This window comes from Lissotriton vulgaris, chromosome 8 (assembly GCF_964263255.1).
Source record: "Lissotriton vulgaris chromosome 8, aLisVul1.2, whole genome shotgun sequence".
NCBI lineage: Eukaryota > Metazoa > Chordata > Amphibia > Caudata > Salamandridae > Lissotriton > Lissotriton vulgaris.
This window is the reverse complement of record NC_141696.1, coordinates 1261607431-1261623909: the sequence shown is the minus strand read 5'-3', so window position 1 is coordinate 1261623909 and position 16479 is coordinate 1261607431. Positions and strand designations below refer to the sequence as shown.

Below are 16479 nucleotides of genomic sequence, written 5' to 3'. Positions count from 1 at the left end.
ATTGAGGGTGCAAAAATTCAGCATACAACTTAATAATCTTACCTGGGGATTTTGTTCAATCATACTGGGAAGTGGCAATGTGTAATAAAATTTAGGTAGCTCCATTACGTTAAAACTACTAGGGCCTTGCTACAGTTTGCTAACATTCAAGGAATTAAACACTGAGGGAAAATGTTGACCATTTACAAAGCCAAATGTAGACCCACTGCCATGTACTGGTCCAAACTATGGTGGCAGGGGCAGATTGATTGTCTCTAAACGGAAGAAAACGCATTCTTAAGGAACCTCCTTGCCGTTCTGAAAAGTAGCGCAACTTACATCTGTCATGCGGAATTAGGAGCCCCCTATATTGTAGATCTGATTAATGTCCCGATTTCTGTTGGCCGTTCTTAATTGCAGGAAGTAGCTGTAGCCCACAATCGAAAATATAAATGGAATTGAATGTACATTTGATGATTGTATCTATGTACTCTAGTTTTTAAGCTTTTTTACATGTTTAAACTTTTTATACTGGTTTTAAATCATTTTTGTTATGGCTGATATTTTTGTAGCTTTTATGATTCATGTGTGAATTCGAATAAAGCTTACTTGACCTGACCTGACTCCGTAGTCTATAATAGAACAAAAGGGAGCACTTTTTGGTCAGGTAATAGCCTACTGAATTTGGCCTCTCATATTAAAACAGCGAGCTTAGGCCCCCCACTACCTTATCCCATAACCCTATCTCCTGATTTGAAAAAAAAGTTGTCTCTTTTTTGAACCTTTGGGGGCAAAAATAGAAGTACTATGTTAAGTTCCCTTTTATCATCCCTTGGGCAGTGAAAAAGGTAAGCCATGATATAAACTCCTTGGTAAGGGGCAAAGGGAAATTAACCGGTTGATGCAAGTGAGAACTAGATTGAAGACATTTGAACGAAGAAAGGAGGAGGATCAGAAATGGTTTAAGTTGAGAGAAATTGCTTCTTGTAACCTGCGCAAATATTGGTCTTTAACAGCCGAATATTGTAATTCTAGAATTAAGACCAAGGCCATTCCGATACACGATAAAGAGTGTACCCAATATTTTTTTCAGTTAAAAAGCCTCCAATTCTAGCTGTAGGTTTCAGTTGGAGTTTAATATTGAGGCTGCATCTTTTGATACATATGGCCTTCTTGTGAGGAGATAGAGGGTTTTTATTAAGGGTGCAAGGTCCTCTGAGGCGGTGAGTCTGTAAGAACTCCCAATATCTCTTATTAAACAAGAAGTGTCTGCATGGGTGCTTTTTCTGCGTACTGTGTTCCATTACTGTTACGTGACTGGGGTTATTCCGCCTTCTTGAAAGGGAAGGGTTGTTGTACTTTATATAAAAATGGCCCTAATACCTCTCCTGCCAGTTTTAGGTATATTGCACTATTGGATTCGATCAGGAAATTGTTTGCCAAGAGTATCCTTCTTCACCATCAGGAATGGGCATTTGGTAATAATATTGTTATGGTCGAGCAGTCTGACTTTCGCAAGACCTGTGGAAACGTAGATAATATTACAACCCTTCAAACGCTAATTGAAAAGTAGGGTAAGGGTATGTCTCTATAGTCTGCCTTTATCTATTTTCTCCACAGCTCATCGATAGGATTGACTGTGGGATGCTGTAGAGGAAATTGTCTGCATTGGGGATTCCTGCTCATGTCCTTAGGCTAATCATTGCACTCTTCCACTTGGACTCTGGTCTTGATGGAAGGTAACCAGGGCTTGTCTAGCAACATTGAGTCACACAATGGTTTGAAGCAGTGTGCCTACTTGCACCCCTACTTTTCTCTCTTTACACTCACTGTCTACCATGTAGAGTTGGCCAGACTAAAAGGGATCCACCTAAACTAGGACTGCTGAATGTTGGTTGTGACTTTGTTTTATTGGATTTAACCTCAATAGGACTTCAGAGGTGCCTCCCTGCACTGGGCAGCTATGCGGTTAAACATTTTTTAAAGATAAACATTCCTAAGAGCAAGGTCTCCGGGTTGTAGAGATGGGGAGGATTTATATTGGTTGTAGGGGACCAATAAATTGGAAGTTGTGAAGTTGTATCCATATCTTGGCAGAAGTTTTTCCAGCAATTGTTTAAATAAAGATCATATTAGCCGGTGTAGAAGTAAGGCATTATCTCAAGTGTCAGCTATTCACAGACTATATAAGTGCTGTGGGTAAAGGCACTTAGCCCATGTTCTTGCGGTCTCCAAGATTAAAATCCCGCCTTCTCTGAGTTATGCCTGTGAAGTAATGGAGGAGTGGTGTTGGTCCTTCTATGAGAAGGTTGAAGGGAGTATTTAGCACCAAATTTGTAACTTAAATTATTCAGCTGCTTCATCCGCCCTTCGGCTAGAATTTGGGCTCCTCCCTACAAATGTGCTTGCCATGGAAGCAGTTCTAAGGTGGAGTCACGGTTTTTCGACCACTGCCCATGCTGCACTAAAACATGAAATATTGGATTACCTGAAGGGAAGAAGTGCCATTTTTTCAAATTATTTGAAAGCTCTCAATTTGTTCAAAATTGGTCAGGATGAGAAGGCACCTCTCCCCAAGCTTCTTCAAAACCTGATTAAAAAATCTATTTATGAAGTAAGTCACTTAAGGGACATTTTACTTTGTGCTCAGTGTGCTAAATGTAGTGGAGAGCAGTAATTGTAAAGAACCTCAACTGTATGTTTCATTTAGCCTTCCTCGTGGTTTGCGCAGAATGATTTTATTACTGAGGTTGAATTTGCTTCCGCGACGAGTTGTGATGGGATCCTGGGAAGGTTTACCTAGGGACGAGAAACTATTTGACCTTTGTTTGAACTATGTCCAAGATTTAAACCATGTGGTTTTCTTGTCCTTTGACACGTTCATTGCGAAGTCAACTGATAAGATATTGTTCATGAAATATAATGTAACTTCGGCAGAGGAAGCTCGTCAATGTCTCTTCACCCCTCTATCTGAAACAGATTGTACAAATATTTTTTAATTTTGTAAACACTTAAACAATTTCAAACACATGAAAAACATTAATTTATCTTAACTGTATTTTGTTTTACTTCTGTGTGAATAAGATTATGTATTCTATAATACAAGTGGAGAAGCGTGGCTCAATGGTTAGAGCGGCTGACCCTGATGTAGAGGTGGAGTTCTGGACTTTTTGGTTCCGTCCAGAGGTGTCAGGGATAACACCCGAAGACCCCGGAGTTCTACCTGTCTCGGTGCACAAATAAACAGAAACACGGGCTTCTCGATGGTGGCGTCAAAGACCAAAGGTTTATTACTGCAGGGACACAGAAGTCACTGAAACTACACACGGGCAGAATCTAGGAGCCTGTTCAATTTGTACAAGAAGGGTTGCTCCTTATATACTAAAAATTGGGCTTGAGGCAAATTCTTTACATGTTAGTACATTCCCAAACCTTTGTGTCCTAAACAATAAATATTTGGCGTTGCACAGGAATCGTCGACAATATCTGATGTCAAAACATTACGAACGAGGGGTTCCCACTTTTCCATCATAATCTCATGTCAACTTTTCATTCAAGACCCGGACCGCCTCATCGTAAATTTCGTTACCTCCCCCTAATAAAGGCCCAGAAGCAAAGGAGCAGAGCCAGGTGCAGAAGATAGAAAAGCAGGATAAGAGATGTTTGTGGGTCGTAAATGGGCAAGGCTACCAGCTTCGGCCGCCTAATCATGATCAGGCCAACGAACACGAGAACCAGTATAGCAGGACTGGCCTCGGGCAGAGGAGGCAGCTTCTGTCGAGTCATGCAGCCATGGCGTGTTCTGTTCTAAGGTGCACGTGTCACTAGCAAGGTGAATCTCCGGCTAAATCTTACGTGTCCTTTAGGTGAAAGGGGTCACTGCGTGTCCATTGTCTACGTGAGGGCAAGAAACACAAAATGGCTTCCGTGATCTAAGATGGATGCCATGAGTAGATCAGAAATGTGCTCGTAACAGGAGTGCTCTTGCTCGTAGCATAGCGAAAACACAAGGATATGCTAAATGGATCATTTGCGGTTCACTGATACCAAAATTATGTATTTACGACAATGTTGAAAACACGGGTTCAAATCGTCACGGAACCTCAGACCCTCCTTTTGCCCTTACGTAGGCAATTACTCTATGTCCGAGTCTATCTCTATGCTCATCAGGTCAGTGACATGTTGCTGCATCATCATTCTTTCTCGCGCCTTTTCTCCAAACGCAGGTGGTTTTCTGAAACATGTTGCAGCACAGAGACTACACAAAGCGGGACCACACTGGATAATCAGGCAGCATGAGAATAGAAATACTAAGATGACACCAATGACCATCAGAACCTTCCATCCCCACGCTGATATCAGAGTCCAAAACCACTCCATGAAGGACCAGTTTCCCTTGTCTACGTGTATAGAGTCGGAAATCTTGTGTAGCTTAGAGATCGCCTCATAGACAGTTGGAGCGTCATTGGGAATAAAAACACAGCAGCTCGATTGGATCATTCTGCATACCCCACCTCGATCTGCAAGTATTACGTCTAGAACCATACGGTTCTGCAACGTCATGAGTCGATCCGCCTGAAGCTCAGCTGTCAAGTTGCTAAGGGCACCAGCAGTTTCGGTAATAGTAGATTCAACTACCCGTGTTAGCTGACGTAGATTTCTACTATTGGCCATAGGCCCCCAGAACTGAAGGAAACCTTTGAAGAAGTCTCCAGCTTCCTGACCAGCGGTATCTTCCTTGCTGAAAACACCTCTTGCTACTCTGGTCTTGTGATAGTCTGAGGAAGCAGTGTACGTTGGAGGCAACAGTCGAGCAATATAACATGAACCTGAAAAGTCAGCAGGCAACCATGTATACGCTCTGTCTTGACAAATGAAGTAGGTACCCCTAGCAGTAAGAAAGGCAGGGGAAGAGTTAGACGGAAACACGTAAGTCTCAACGCACTCACTCCTCCCTAGCTGAGCTCTCGGATTTCTCCCATTTCCTTGCAAACAGACCTGACCTCGGTGAGGCACGACCCAGACTGGAGTGGAGCTTTTACGCTTGCTTTCTCCCAAACTAAGGCGATACTCTGTAGAATTCCAACTCAAATATACTCTTAATTCGTCTCTAGGGTAAGATGGAGTATTATTGACGTCCTTAATCATGTCAATAATTCCCTGAACTAAAGCTTTGTTTGCAGAGTTGTATTTAGTGGAACGTGGTGGACGCGGAGGATAGGTCTCAAGGGCATAGGCAAAAATGGTCTGAAAGGCCTGAAATGATCCACTATAGCTAAAAGGCAAAACCAGATAGGGAATGCCTTTATCCATAGTGTGGGGTATCAAGCCACACACCCAGCAGTCTGTAGTGTTAACTACCAGTTGGTGTTGGTGCAGAAGCTGTACAAATGTGTTGTTAATGAATTCTGAGCGTCGAGCTTGTTCGTGTTCAGGAAACGAGTGAAAAGAATGCATAGAAGAAACAGTAGAAGTAGCAGGATCAAGGGGAGGTACTGTAGTTACTGGCATAAAAATCAAATTCACACCAAAGACGATTCCACCCACCAACGTTATCAAAACAATTAAAAACGTAACTGTACATTGCATTAGAAAGCATTTGCTGTGAAGAATTCTGTACAGTCTATTTCTGCGAACATAAATTACACTTTCTCGTTGCAGCTCAGGAAGCTCCATCTTCTACAATCCGCTCGCGACCACTGATGATGTGTACGTAGATGAAAATGCCTCTATCAGCCCTGGGAGTTCCCAGAACTAACAGAAAGATCGACCTTGTGTCTGACCCCCGCAGATTCAACTAGGCACACAGCCACGACCCTACGGCTACCCAGACGGCAAGGCAATTTTAAAACAACAAAACAATAGCAAACTTCCTGGCTGGAGGCAATGTACGGTATTCAAATGCATAAAATAGGCAGTTTCCTGCTTTATTTGTTCATATTGCGAGATCGTAAATTGTATCTCAGTTTTGCAGGAGCTGTTTGATCTGGAAACAGTGTATTTTCAGCAGACGTTGCAATGTTTAAGTTCGCAGATGGCAAAGTTTCTTCTGATGCGGAGGACAAATGTTCAGAATTCAAAGGAGTAATTTCAGGAGGAGAGCCAGAGTTCGATGTGTCAGTTATTAGTTCGGCATCGCTGAAAGGGATAAACCTGGGAATCTGTTCAAACTCAGAGGCACCGATTCCCTTCTTCACCCAGTTATCGTAAGGAAGTGGCAGGAGCACACGTTTGACGTGCGTCGTGTGAATCCAGTTCTTCCGTCCGGCCACACGAATAGCAGTTCTCGTCGCTAGCAGCACCTGGAAGGGGCCAACGAATCTGGGTTGAAGATTTTTCGTTCTTGCAAAATTCCGTACAACAACGTGGTCCCCTGGTTTCAGCTGATGACCTGGACTCTCCGGTGGCTTTGGCAATGCATCGAAAACCTGTTGGTGAATAAGACTCAATTTAGCAGTCAAGTCGTAAAGGTAATCAATCAACATTGGATATTCCAGAGAACAGAATTCTTTTGGCCTTGGCACTCCCCAAACATTAGCGGGACTACCAAAAACTATTTCATAAGGACTAAGCCCTACTCTAGAATGTACAGTCGCTCTCGTAGATAACAAAGCCAAGGGTAGTGCATCTGGCAAGGACAAACCCGTGGATGCCTGTATTTTAGCAAGTTTTAGTTTGAGGGTGCCATTGTACCCCTCAACTAAACCAGCAGACTGGGGATGGTTCGCACTGTGAAATTTCTGCTTGATCCCTAAACCGGCACACACACTCTGCATAACTTTCCCTACAAACTCACTTCCGTTATCTGACCATACAATCCATGGCATTCCATACCTAGGGAAGTATTCTTTGAGAAGAATTTTGGCAGTGGACAAGGCAGTATTGTCCTTCAGTGGATAAGCTTCGATCCATCTGGAGAAAGCACAAACTACCACTAGGACGTATTTTAGATTGTTGCAACGATCCATGTGAATGAAGTCTAACTGAATCACTTCAAAGGGGCAAGAAGGAGGAGCGAAGTGACCAGCAGGTGTCGGAATTCCCTTGCCAGGATTATGCATCAGGCATACCATACAATTTTTCACCACTCTCTCTGCACACTTACTAATCCCATCATTCTTCCAGACTGGAGCCAACATCTTACAAATCCCTTTAGAACTGATGTGCGCTGCTCCATGCGCCATCGTTACCACTGCAAGCACATACGCATCAGGCAACATCCAACGCTGTTGTTCCGACAAATCAATCCAACACCCACTCGAGTCCAATTTACCCGTACTCTCTTTCCATGCAAGCTTTTCCTCCTCAGTCGCTTCCTTCTGAATTTCTTTCACGCTTTCTACTGTGTCCTCACACATTCCAGACTCAGAAATCCATCTTGCAGACGTAGCAACATACATCCTACTCATCATATTTCTAGCTGTCTGTTTAGCGGTCTCATCAGCAAAAGCATTCCCACGACCAACATCATCCGTGATTGCTTTATGAGCACTGCATTTCACAATCGCAACTTCAGTCGGCGAGGTTAGAGATTCCAACAAGTCGTTAACTAGTTGACCATGTTGAATCTTAGTCCCATGGGACGTAATGAAACCTCTCTCTTTCCACAAACGTCCAAAACTATGGGCCACGCCGAACGCGTACTGACTATCTGTGAACACATTCACTCTCTTTCCCTTAGCTAAAACACACGCTCTTGTTAGAGCAATTAATTCTGCAGCTTGGGCAGAATTCTGACTCACTCTTGCAGTCTCCACAATCGTACTCAGAGTTGTTACTGCGTAAGCGGCAGTCACATCGCCATTCTCCAATTTAAAGCATGACCCATCAACATACAACGTGCCATCTGGATCTGACAACGGAGTGTCTTTTAAATCAATTCGTCCTTTTGTCTCTTCCTCGGTTCTGAAACAACAATCATGGGGTTCAGAATCACTCGACTCCTGATTAGTCGGCAACAATGTTGCTGGATTCAATACATTGCATCTTTTGATCTGAATATGACTCGCTAGCAGTGTCAGCTCGTAGCCAGATAATCTAGCACTGGTAAGGTGTTGTGTCTTAGTTCGGTTCATGAGTGTATCCACAGCATGAGGAACCATGACCACTAGCATGTTGTTCATCACCAAACCAGCAGATTGTCGAATGGAAGCCGCAGCTGCCGCTGTAGCTCTCAAACAACTAGGCAACGCTCTAGCTACCGGATCTAATGTTGATGAAAAATACGCACAAGGGTGTTGTTTATCACCAAATCTCTGTGTCAGAACACTCAACGCGCAACCTTCTCTTTCGTGAACATAGAGCGTGAATGGCTTACTGTAGTCAGGTGTACCCAAAAACAGGAGCTGAACACAGTGCATTTCGTAACTCAGAAAAACTCTCCTGACATTCGGCAGACCATGGCACCGGACTCGGAACATTTTTCCCAGTCAAAGCTACCAACGGTTTTGCTAAAAGAGAAAAATTTGGGATCCATTGCCTACAGTATGAGGTAATACCTAAAAAGGCACGTACTTCTCTCTGTGTGCTAGGGACATTCATCTGCGTAATTGCTTTTATTCTCTCTGGGGTCAACTTCCTTCCCTCCTTTGACAAGAGATGACCTAGGTAGGTCACTTCTTGGCAACATTATTGCATTTTCGAAGGTGACACCTTGTGATTCAGATTAGACAAATGATGCAATAACGAAATTGTAGCTGCTTTGCAAGTTTCCTTGTCATCGGCAGCCACTAGAAGATCATCTACATACTGCACTAAAGCAGAACCAGGAGGAAGTACAAAGGAATCTAACTGACTTTTTAATGCCTGGCTGTAAATGGATGGACTCTCACAATAGCCTTGTGGAGCACGTTTAAATCTGAAGCTTCGACCTCCTAGAGAGAAGCCGAAAATATCTCTGCTTTCCTCGGCTATCGGAATGCTGAAAAAGGCATTCTTCAAGTCGATAACTGAAAACCATGTGGCTGTTGCAGGAATCAACGTTAACAATGCAGTGATGTCTGGAACCACAGGAAATTGTGGAATCACAATTTTATTAACCTCTCTGAGATCGATAACAAACCTATATACTGGAGGCTTTGAAGGATCAGTACGTTTCAAAATTGGCAATACAGGACTGTTACAGACATTTCCTCTAGTTTCTTCAACCACGCCTTTCTTAAATCAAATCTTGCACAATCAATAAAAGTGCACGTTCACCTTCACTAGAGATTTTGTATTGAGGAATTCGTGGAAATTTTACATTTGCTTTCAAAGTGACTACATATGGTGGAATTTCTAAAATACCTACATCGTTAGGACCAGTCGCCCAAAGAGTATCAGGGAGAGAACGCAGCTCTGGTGGGAGCGCATCCATCGACAAGTACATTCGAGAGGTGATTCTTCTACCCAATGTAAGTTGTACTCCTTCCGGAGAACAGTACAATGTCGCATATAGTCGTTTTAACAAGTCTAAACCAAGCAGATTTTCATTACAACCTGTCGTCAAAATCAAAGGTGCTTTCAATTGACGGGGTCCAACAGAAATAGACAAAGGACCAGATACAGGGTTGTAAACAGGGGCACCTGAAAAACCTACAGAAACATTTGTTAAGCCAGACAAAGGTGCGCCAGGGAGTTTCTCATGTATGATAGAACTTTTTGCTGCACCAGTATCCAACAGAAACGGTTCGACTACACCTGATGGTGCTACTGCGACATAAGGCCCACTCTGATCCACTGGAACTGATACTACTCCCTCTCTTTGTCTATGGCTGTCCTAGTACTCCGTTTGCTGAAATCCCTCATCAACTTCACAATAGTCTTCAACGTGATACTGTTGAGATCTATTTTGTTGGGCAGACTGTCCATTTCGCTGATCAAAATGATTAGAAGGGCGATCATTCGTCTGTGGAGGCATAGCACCTCGTCCTCGACCCCTAGAATTTTGCACAAAACCACCACGACCTCTCTGAGCTGCTGCAGCGTTATTCTGTGCTAAGACTGGACACTCATTTTTATAATGACCTTCTTTCTTACAATACGCACACTGATTCCATTGGTATTGCGGTCTCTGAGAACCATAATCTGTCCTTTGATATGACCCTTGCTGTGTATTGGTCTGATTTGTGCGAGGCGGATATGCTTGCTGCAAAAGAACTTTAGTTTTTAAATCTTTCGTTTTCTTCTCTGACTTTTCCTTCTCCTCTTTATCCCTATTCTCATAGTACTGGGCAGTTGCAAGAATTTGCGCAGTCGTAGAGACAGCCCACGCACTTTCGGAATCTTTCAATTTATTACTAAGTTCTGGCAACAAATTGTGTACAAATTTATCAACGAATAGTCTCTGTCCTCCTTCTGTGCTCATATCCTGACCACTGTGATCTACGAAAGTCTCTTCGAACCTTGTGAAAAAGTCGGAAACACTTTCGTCTTTCTTTTGCCTGCATGCGGACAACTTGTCCCAGTTAACGCGTAATGCTGGCATCAGAGTCTTCATTAAGTCAATTATCCTACCTGGCAAATTAGCAATTAGGGGTTCGGGTTTGGAACCACCTGTTTGCTGACCATCTGCCGTAATTATAGCTGCCCAATCACCACCTAGAGCAACTGGATGATTCTCTTTACGAGTTTTAGCCCAAATTGGTTGCGGAACTACATTCCCAAATAACATGTCAATGTCCGCTAGATTCATCACACAAGCCTCAACTGTCTGTGCTAACTCCTTATAATATCCGGCTGGATTTTTACGCGGATCTGGCAAGGCCTGCTTTACTGCTAACACTTCAGCTCGCTTCCATGGAATGTGTATCCACACTCTCTGGAATTGCGCCGGAGCGGCTACAATACCAAGGTTTGCATTAGCTTGCACAGCTTCACGCCAAATTGGAGGAACCTCCCTCATTGGATATTGGTGATTTTGCTTCGTACTACTCTTCTCTAACTCCCTCGGTGAACGAAGGGATGGATTATTCCTATAACTTAAAATTAGTTCCATCGCTTCTTTTATATTCTGACCAACTATCGTACCAGCAGCAAACTCTTTCTGAACACTAATTAATTCTTCTAAATTCGATTCAGAGTCATCTTCTTCTAATTCCTCACGTAAAAGGGAGCACATTTCGTCGAACACATATCTTTGTGTTGGTTCATTCCATTGCATGAATGTATCTAATACATCTCTAGTACTATATCTCCTACTCTTCGAAATCCATCTAAGAGCTGTGGAATCTAATATTCCCCGTTCTTCAGTACTGGGAAGCTGACTGCGTCTCTGTACAGAGTCAGAAGTAGGAGTCTTAATCAGAGTTTTATAGAAGGGAGATAGAATATTCGAGACAGAATCAGTGATTCTCCGACGAACAGAAAGTGGAGTCATAATACTAGCAGAAGCAGAAAACACAGTAGCAGTTGGAACGGATAGGACAGAAACAGTAGGAGTATCAGGCAAAGTAGCTTGTGAACTAGCAGGTGTAAGTGATACAGGTATAGGCAAAGAAGCCGGCAACCCTGGAAGAGGGGGTGCCGAAGGAACATTAACATTGACCACAGGAGGTACAGGAGCTTGATTCTGGGGAGCAGGAGCAGGAATACCAGGTTGTCCAGCAACCGGTAAAGGTGGAGCCGTAGCACCCTGTGCATACGGTGGAGGTGACCGTAACAAGTAAGACAACAGAGGATCATTTTCGGGGTCCTCTACTATCTTAGTTGCACTCGATGGCAAGGCAGGATAGCACTTGTCTATCGCTAGATTACGCTCTCTGTTGGCCACCTCTATTGCTTTCTCGGATTCGTTGACTTGCAGCTGCTTGACAGACTGCTCTAAAGTCAACTCTTGCTCCTTCTGTTCTTTCTTCAACTTTTTAATTTCTCTCTGTTTAGATTCTTTTCGCCAATAGCGAAGAGAATCAAACATTGCCGGCCGGGCTTTCTTTTTGAACAATTTCGTTTCTAAATTGTCAATAACTTGTGGTTCAAAACTACCATGCAGTGGCCAACTAAGGACACCGTCTTTCTCTGTATAACGGACCCATACCTCATTATACGATATAGGACCCACACCAAACTTACAATATAGATCATAAAGAGGAGTTCCGATCGGAGGAACCAGACATGAGTCTTCCAACCGGGAATCACTGTTGCAACCAAAACACGACAACATACAATTTTTCCGACTTACCATTTTATAACCCGGAACACAGAACAAACAAAAACACGAACAGAAATGTGCACTCGAACCAAGAACTTAGGCCTACCGAAGCGAACAAATGTATCGATACCCAAAACTAAACCAAATGATTATCGTAACTAGAACAACCAGTGATAATCTTACGAAACCAAACCAAACCAAGAACTAAAAGGATTTTATCCAAACAGGAACAACCCTTACGAAGTAACCAACTAGCAACCACTTAATACTTAACTGAGGCACTGAAGACGTCACCAAGGAGAAACCCGTCATGTCTCGCCGTACTAAGGACTGCACCTCGGGTCCAAGACAGGGCGACGGTCAAGGCAACGGACCACTGCAGCCGTCCTGAACGGGAACCCTCGTGGAAGAGAACGTCAGGCCACTTTTGCGATATGCCGGGATCGATAAAGTGGGGCGCCTCCCTCAGGAATCTTCACACGAAGCTTCTCGAACTCTTCAGGCTTTTGGACCGGTACCGAATGACGTCGCCCCACATTGGGCGCCAATTGGAGTTCTGGACTTTTTGGTTCCGTCCAGAGGTGTCAGGGATAACACCCGAAGACCCCGGAGTTCTACCTGTCTCGGTGCACAAATAAACAGAAACACGGGCTTCTCGATGATGGCGTCAACGACCAAAGGTTTATTACTGCAGGGACACAGAAGTTACAGAAACTACACACGGGCAGAATCTAGGAGCCTGTTCAATTTGTACAAGAAGGGTTGCTCCTTATATACTAAAAATTGGGCTTGAGGCAAATTCTTTACATGTTAGTACATTCCCAAACCTTTGTGTCCTAAACAATAAATATTTGGCGTTGCACAGGAATCGTCGACAATATCTGATGTCAAAACATTACGAACGAGGGGTTCCCACTTTTCCATCATAATCTCATGTCAACTTTTCATTCAAGACCTGGACCGCCTCATCGTAAATTTCGTTACCTCCCCCTAATAAAGGCCCAGAAGGAAAGGAGCAGAGCCAGGTGCAGAAGATAGAAAAGCAGGATAAGAGATGTTTGTGGGTCGTAAATGGGCAAGGCTACCAGCTTCGGCCGCCTAATCATGATCAGGCCAACGAACACGAGAACCAGTATAGCAGGACTGGCCTCGGGCAGAGGAGGCAGCTTCTGTCGAGTCATGCAGCCATGGCGTGTTCTGTTCTAAGGTGCACGTGTCACTAGCAAGGTGAATCTCCGGCTAAAGCTTACGTGTCCTTTAGGTGAAAGGGGTCACTGCGTGTCCATTGTCTACGTGAGGGCAAGAAACACAAAATGGCTTCCGTGATCTAAGATGGATGCCATGAGTAGATCAGAAATGTGCTCGTAACAGGAGTGCTCTTGCTCGTAGCATAGCGAAAACACCAGGATATGCTAAATGGATCATTTGCGGTTCACTGATACCAAAATTATGTATTTACGACAATGTTGAAAACACGGGTTCAAATCGTCACGGAACCTCAGAGGTATGGCCCGGGACCAGAGTTCAATTCCCGTGGTTAGAGCGGCAGACCCTGATGCAGAGGTCTGGCCCGGGACCAGGGTTCAATTCCCGTGGTTAGAGCGGCAGACCCTGATGCAGAGGTCTGGCCCGGGACCAGGGTTCAATTCCCGTGGTTAGAGCGGCAGACCCTGATGCAGAGGTCTGGCCCGGGACCAGGGTTCAATTCCCGCCTCGGCGGCTCCTGGACTCAATCCCCCCAGACCTGATAAATTTCGCCTCAGTGCCTAGTCTCATCATGGGTCCCACTCTGTGACTCTGGGCAATAGCTTGCTTAATCTCCACAACGGCCCCGAAAGCGCTGGGATGCCTGGCTTCACCTTGGGGAGGGTGCCCAGGAGTGGACATCTCACAGGAAAGCCAGGAAGGGTTCTACAGCGGTATGAATACAGAGCTACGAGACCTCACGGTAGAAGCGCGCTATACTATATAAATACAAACACATTTACATTTACAAGTATTGCATTAGTATTGCTTTGCAAAGTTGAATGAATTCCTTTTGCATTTGTTTTAGATTTTCTCTCCCATTTTGCATTCTTTATCTGTTGAACTGTATGAAGTATGCATAGTTTCCTGCATTGTTCAAGAATTGCACTGTAACGCCTAACCCATCCCTTCGCATTTTTGCATTTTATCTGTTTCTCCGGGTTTTCAAAGCTGCGCAAGGTACTAAGCCACACGGCTTCCTTCTGCACTTTTTCAACTTGTATGCATTTTACTGTATGTGTCTCTAAATTGCTTTTTGCACATTATTGTTTGTATTTATGTGGACCTCTTTGAGTTCCAGATCCTAATAATATACTTGAACACGGAAACAAACATTGACAAGCCTAATAGACGGGGAGGTTAAGTGATTTGACCAGAATCACAAGATTCCGTTGAGCCGATGTTGAAATTCGAACCTGGTTGAACGGTTTCAAAGTCAGAAGTTCTTGTGTTTACGCCACATCCTGTCCCTTCAGTGCACTGTAGCGAATTGACCTACCTGGAACCTTTTGTTTTTTTTTATGGCCAATTAAAACAAAATTTAGGCAGTGTACTGTAAAACACCGGAAAGTGTCGCAGTGACATTTCTGCAGGCGTGGAATCAGAATCGGGCTGTGAAAGCAGTTTGCACCCTCATACAGCTGAAGGTGCTTTAAAAGAGTGTGCCATCCAATTTAGCAAGCTTCGTAGTTAGTACCTTGTCAGATTTCCTTTATACATACATGGGTCTGCAGTAACACTAATTAACTGTGAAGCAAGATCGCGCCATTTAGGGCAGAATCCAAACATCAACTTCATGGCAAGCGAAGCAAGGAAGGACAATTGGAAGCAGCTCTAAGGGAGGCAAGCAACCATGGGGGAAAGCAGGGTCAGAGGAGGAGAGGGGATCTCTGGACAGCAACAGGAGGCCAGAGGGGGCAAGCAGTGACGGGAGGGAGGTGGGGAAAAAGATGGGGCAACCAACAACAAATATGGGCAGGGTGGGAGTTACAGGTAGAGATAGCCTGCAAAACGATGCACTCAGAGTGCTACAGTACAAAATAAAAACAAGTTCCTCTGCAGGTGAGCAGACGCAGACAGGAAGAAGTACTTGGTCTAAGCTCTTAAGAACCTACATGAGGGAGGAGGGACTGTGTTGTGATGTACCAGACGTAGCCGAGGAGTACCTTTGTAGTTTCTTTACTATACTAAGTTGCAGCTTAGCATCCATGTAAAGCAGCCCCACCAGGAGCAGCCTGCCTGTTGCTCAGCCCATGATCAACTGTCACACCTCACCGGACAGGCACCTAAACAGTCCATTCATCCCCATCACACCAACATTCCACTCGGAACACTCACGCTGGCTGAGCAGCTAGGAGCCAGGAACATAGGAGATGATTAATACCTAAGCAGGATATAACACACTGTCCAATAGGAAGCAAGAAAATGAATCAAACATTTTTAAAATTATCTTTTATAAGAGATTTTGCAAGCGCTAAGCAGGATAAACCTAAAAAGATTTGCAAAGAAAGATCTACAACAAGTGGCTATTAAATAGAGCCTGGCAGACTGAAAGAGTTGCAAAAATAGAATTGGTTAAGATCCACTCACACAGAACAAAGGTTAAAAAGACCAAAGAAAGCAGGGTAAAATTAAGCTTCCAAAAGTCAAGTTTAGATGAGAGCCAGAGAATGAAAAACTGAAATACTGACTGAAAAGTAAAATAGCGACTGCAGTCCTCTTTAACCAAACTAATGAAAGGAAATGGACCGAAACACGATTGCACATATAGAGTTCGGTTAAACCTCCACTGTCCACACCAGCTAGATGTGATAATTATATAGATTAATTTCCAGCGCAGCAGAAATTGTTCTTTTGTTTACCAGTTGAAGATTCTTCTGATTGTAAGTTTCATAGCACTGGAGAAATTCAAACACTTTGTTTTTTGTGTTACAGGTTTTGAGCCATGCCTTTAGTAAAGAGGAACATAGAACCAAGGCACCTCTGCCGGGGGGCGGTGCCTGACGGAATCACCAGTGAATTAGAGTGCGTTACCAACAGTACTCTGGCGGCAATCATTCGCCAGCTTAGCAGTTTAAGTAAGTATGAAATGGTATCTTGGCAGTACTAACCAGATCTATCAAAATAATGTGCTTTATTCACATATTATCCACATTTTTAAAAGTATGTATGTATTTTGGACTGTCAAAAGTACAAGTAGACCCTTAAATTCACATGGGGTGGAACAATCCACAAAATCCCCCCTTGGTTGTGTTTGAATTCTTAAAAGCAGGGACTGTGATGGAACTTATAGCTCCCCGCAATTGATATCAAGAAATACTGTGATTAACTAGGGGTTTACGCAGTGT

General features: G+C 43.7%; 1 protein-coding gene across 1 annotated transcript in view; it reads left to right on the top strand.

Moving 5' to 3' along the window:
* The window catches only part of WASF3 (WASP family member 3), a 204377-nt gene that overhangs the window by 89463 nt on the left and 98435 nt on the right, over window positions 1-16479 (top strand). Inside the window, exon 3 of the mRNA XM_086935176.1 lies at window positions 16067-16209. Within this exon, the coding sequence (XP_086791302.1) occupies window positions 16077-16209 (133 nt within the window). The 5' untranslated portion in view covers window positions 16067-16076. The remainder of the gene's footprint in view (window positions 1-16066; window positions 16210-16479) is intronic.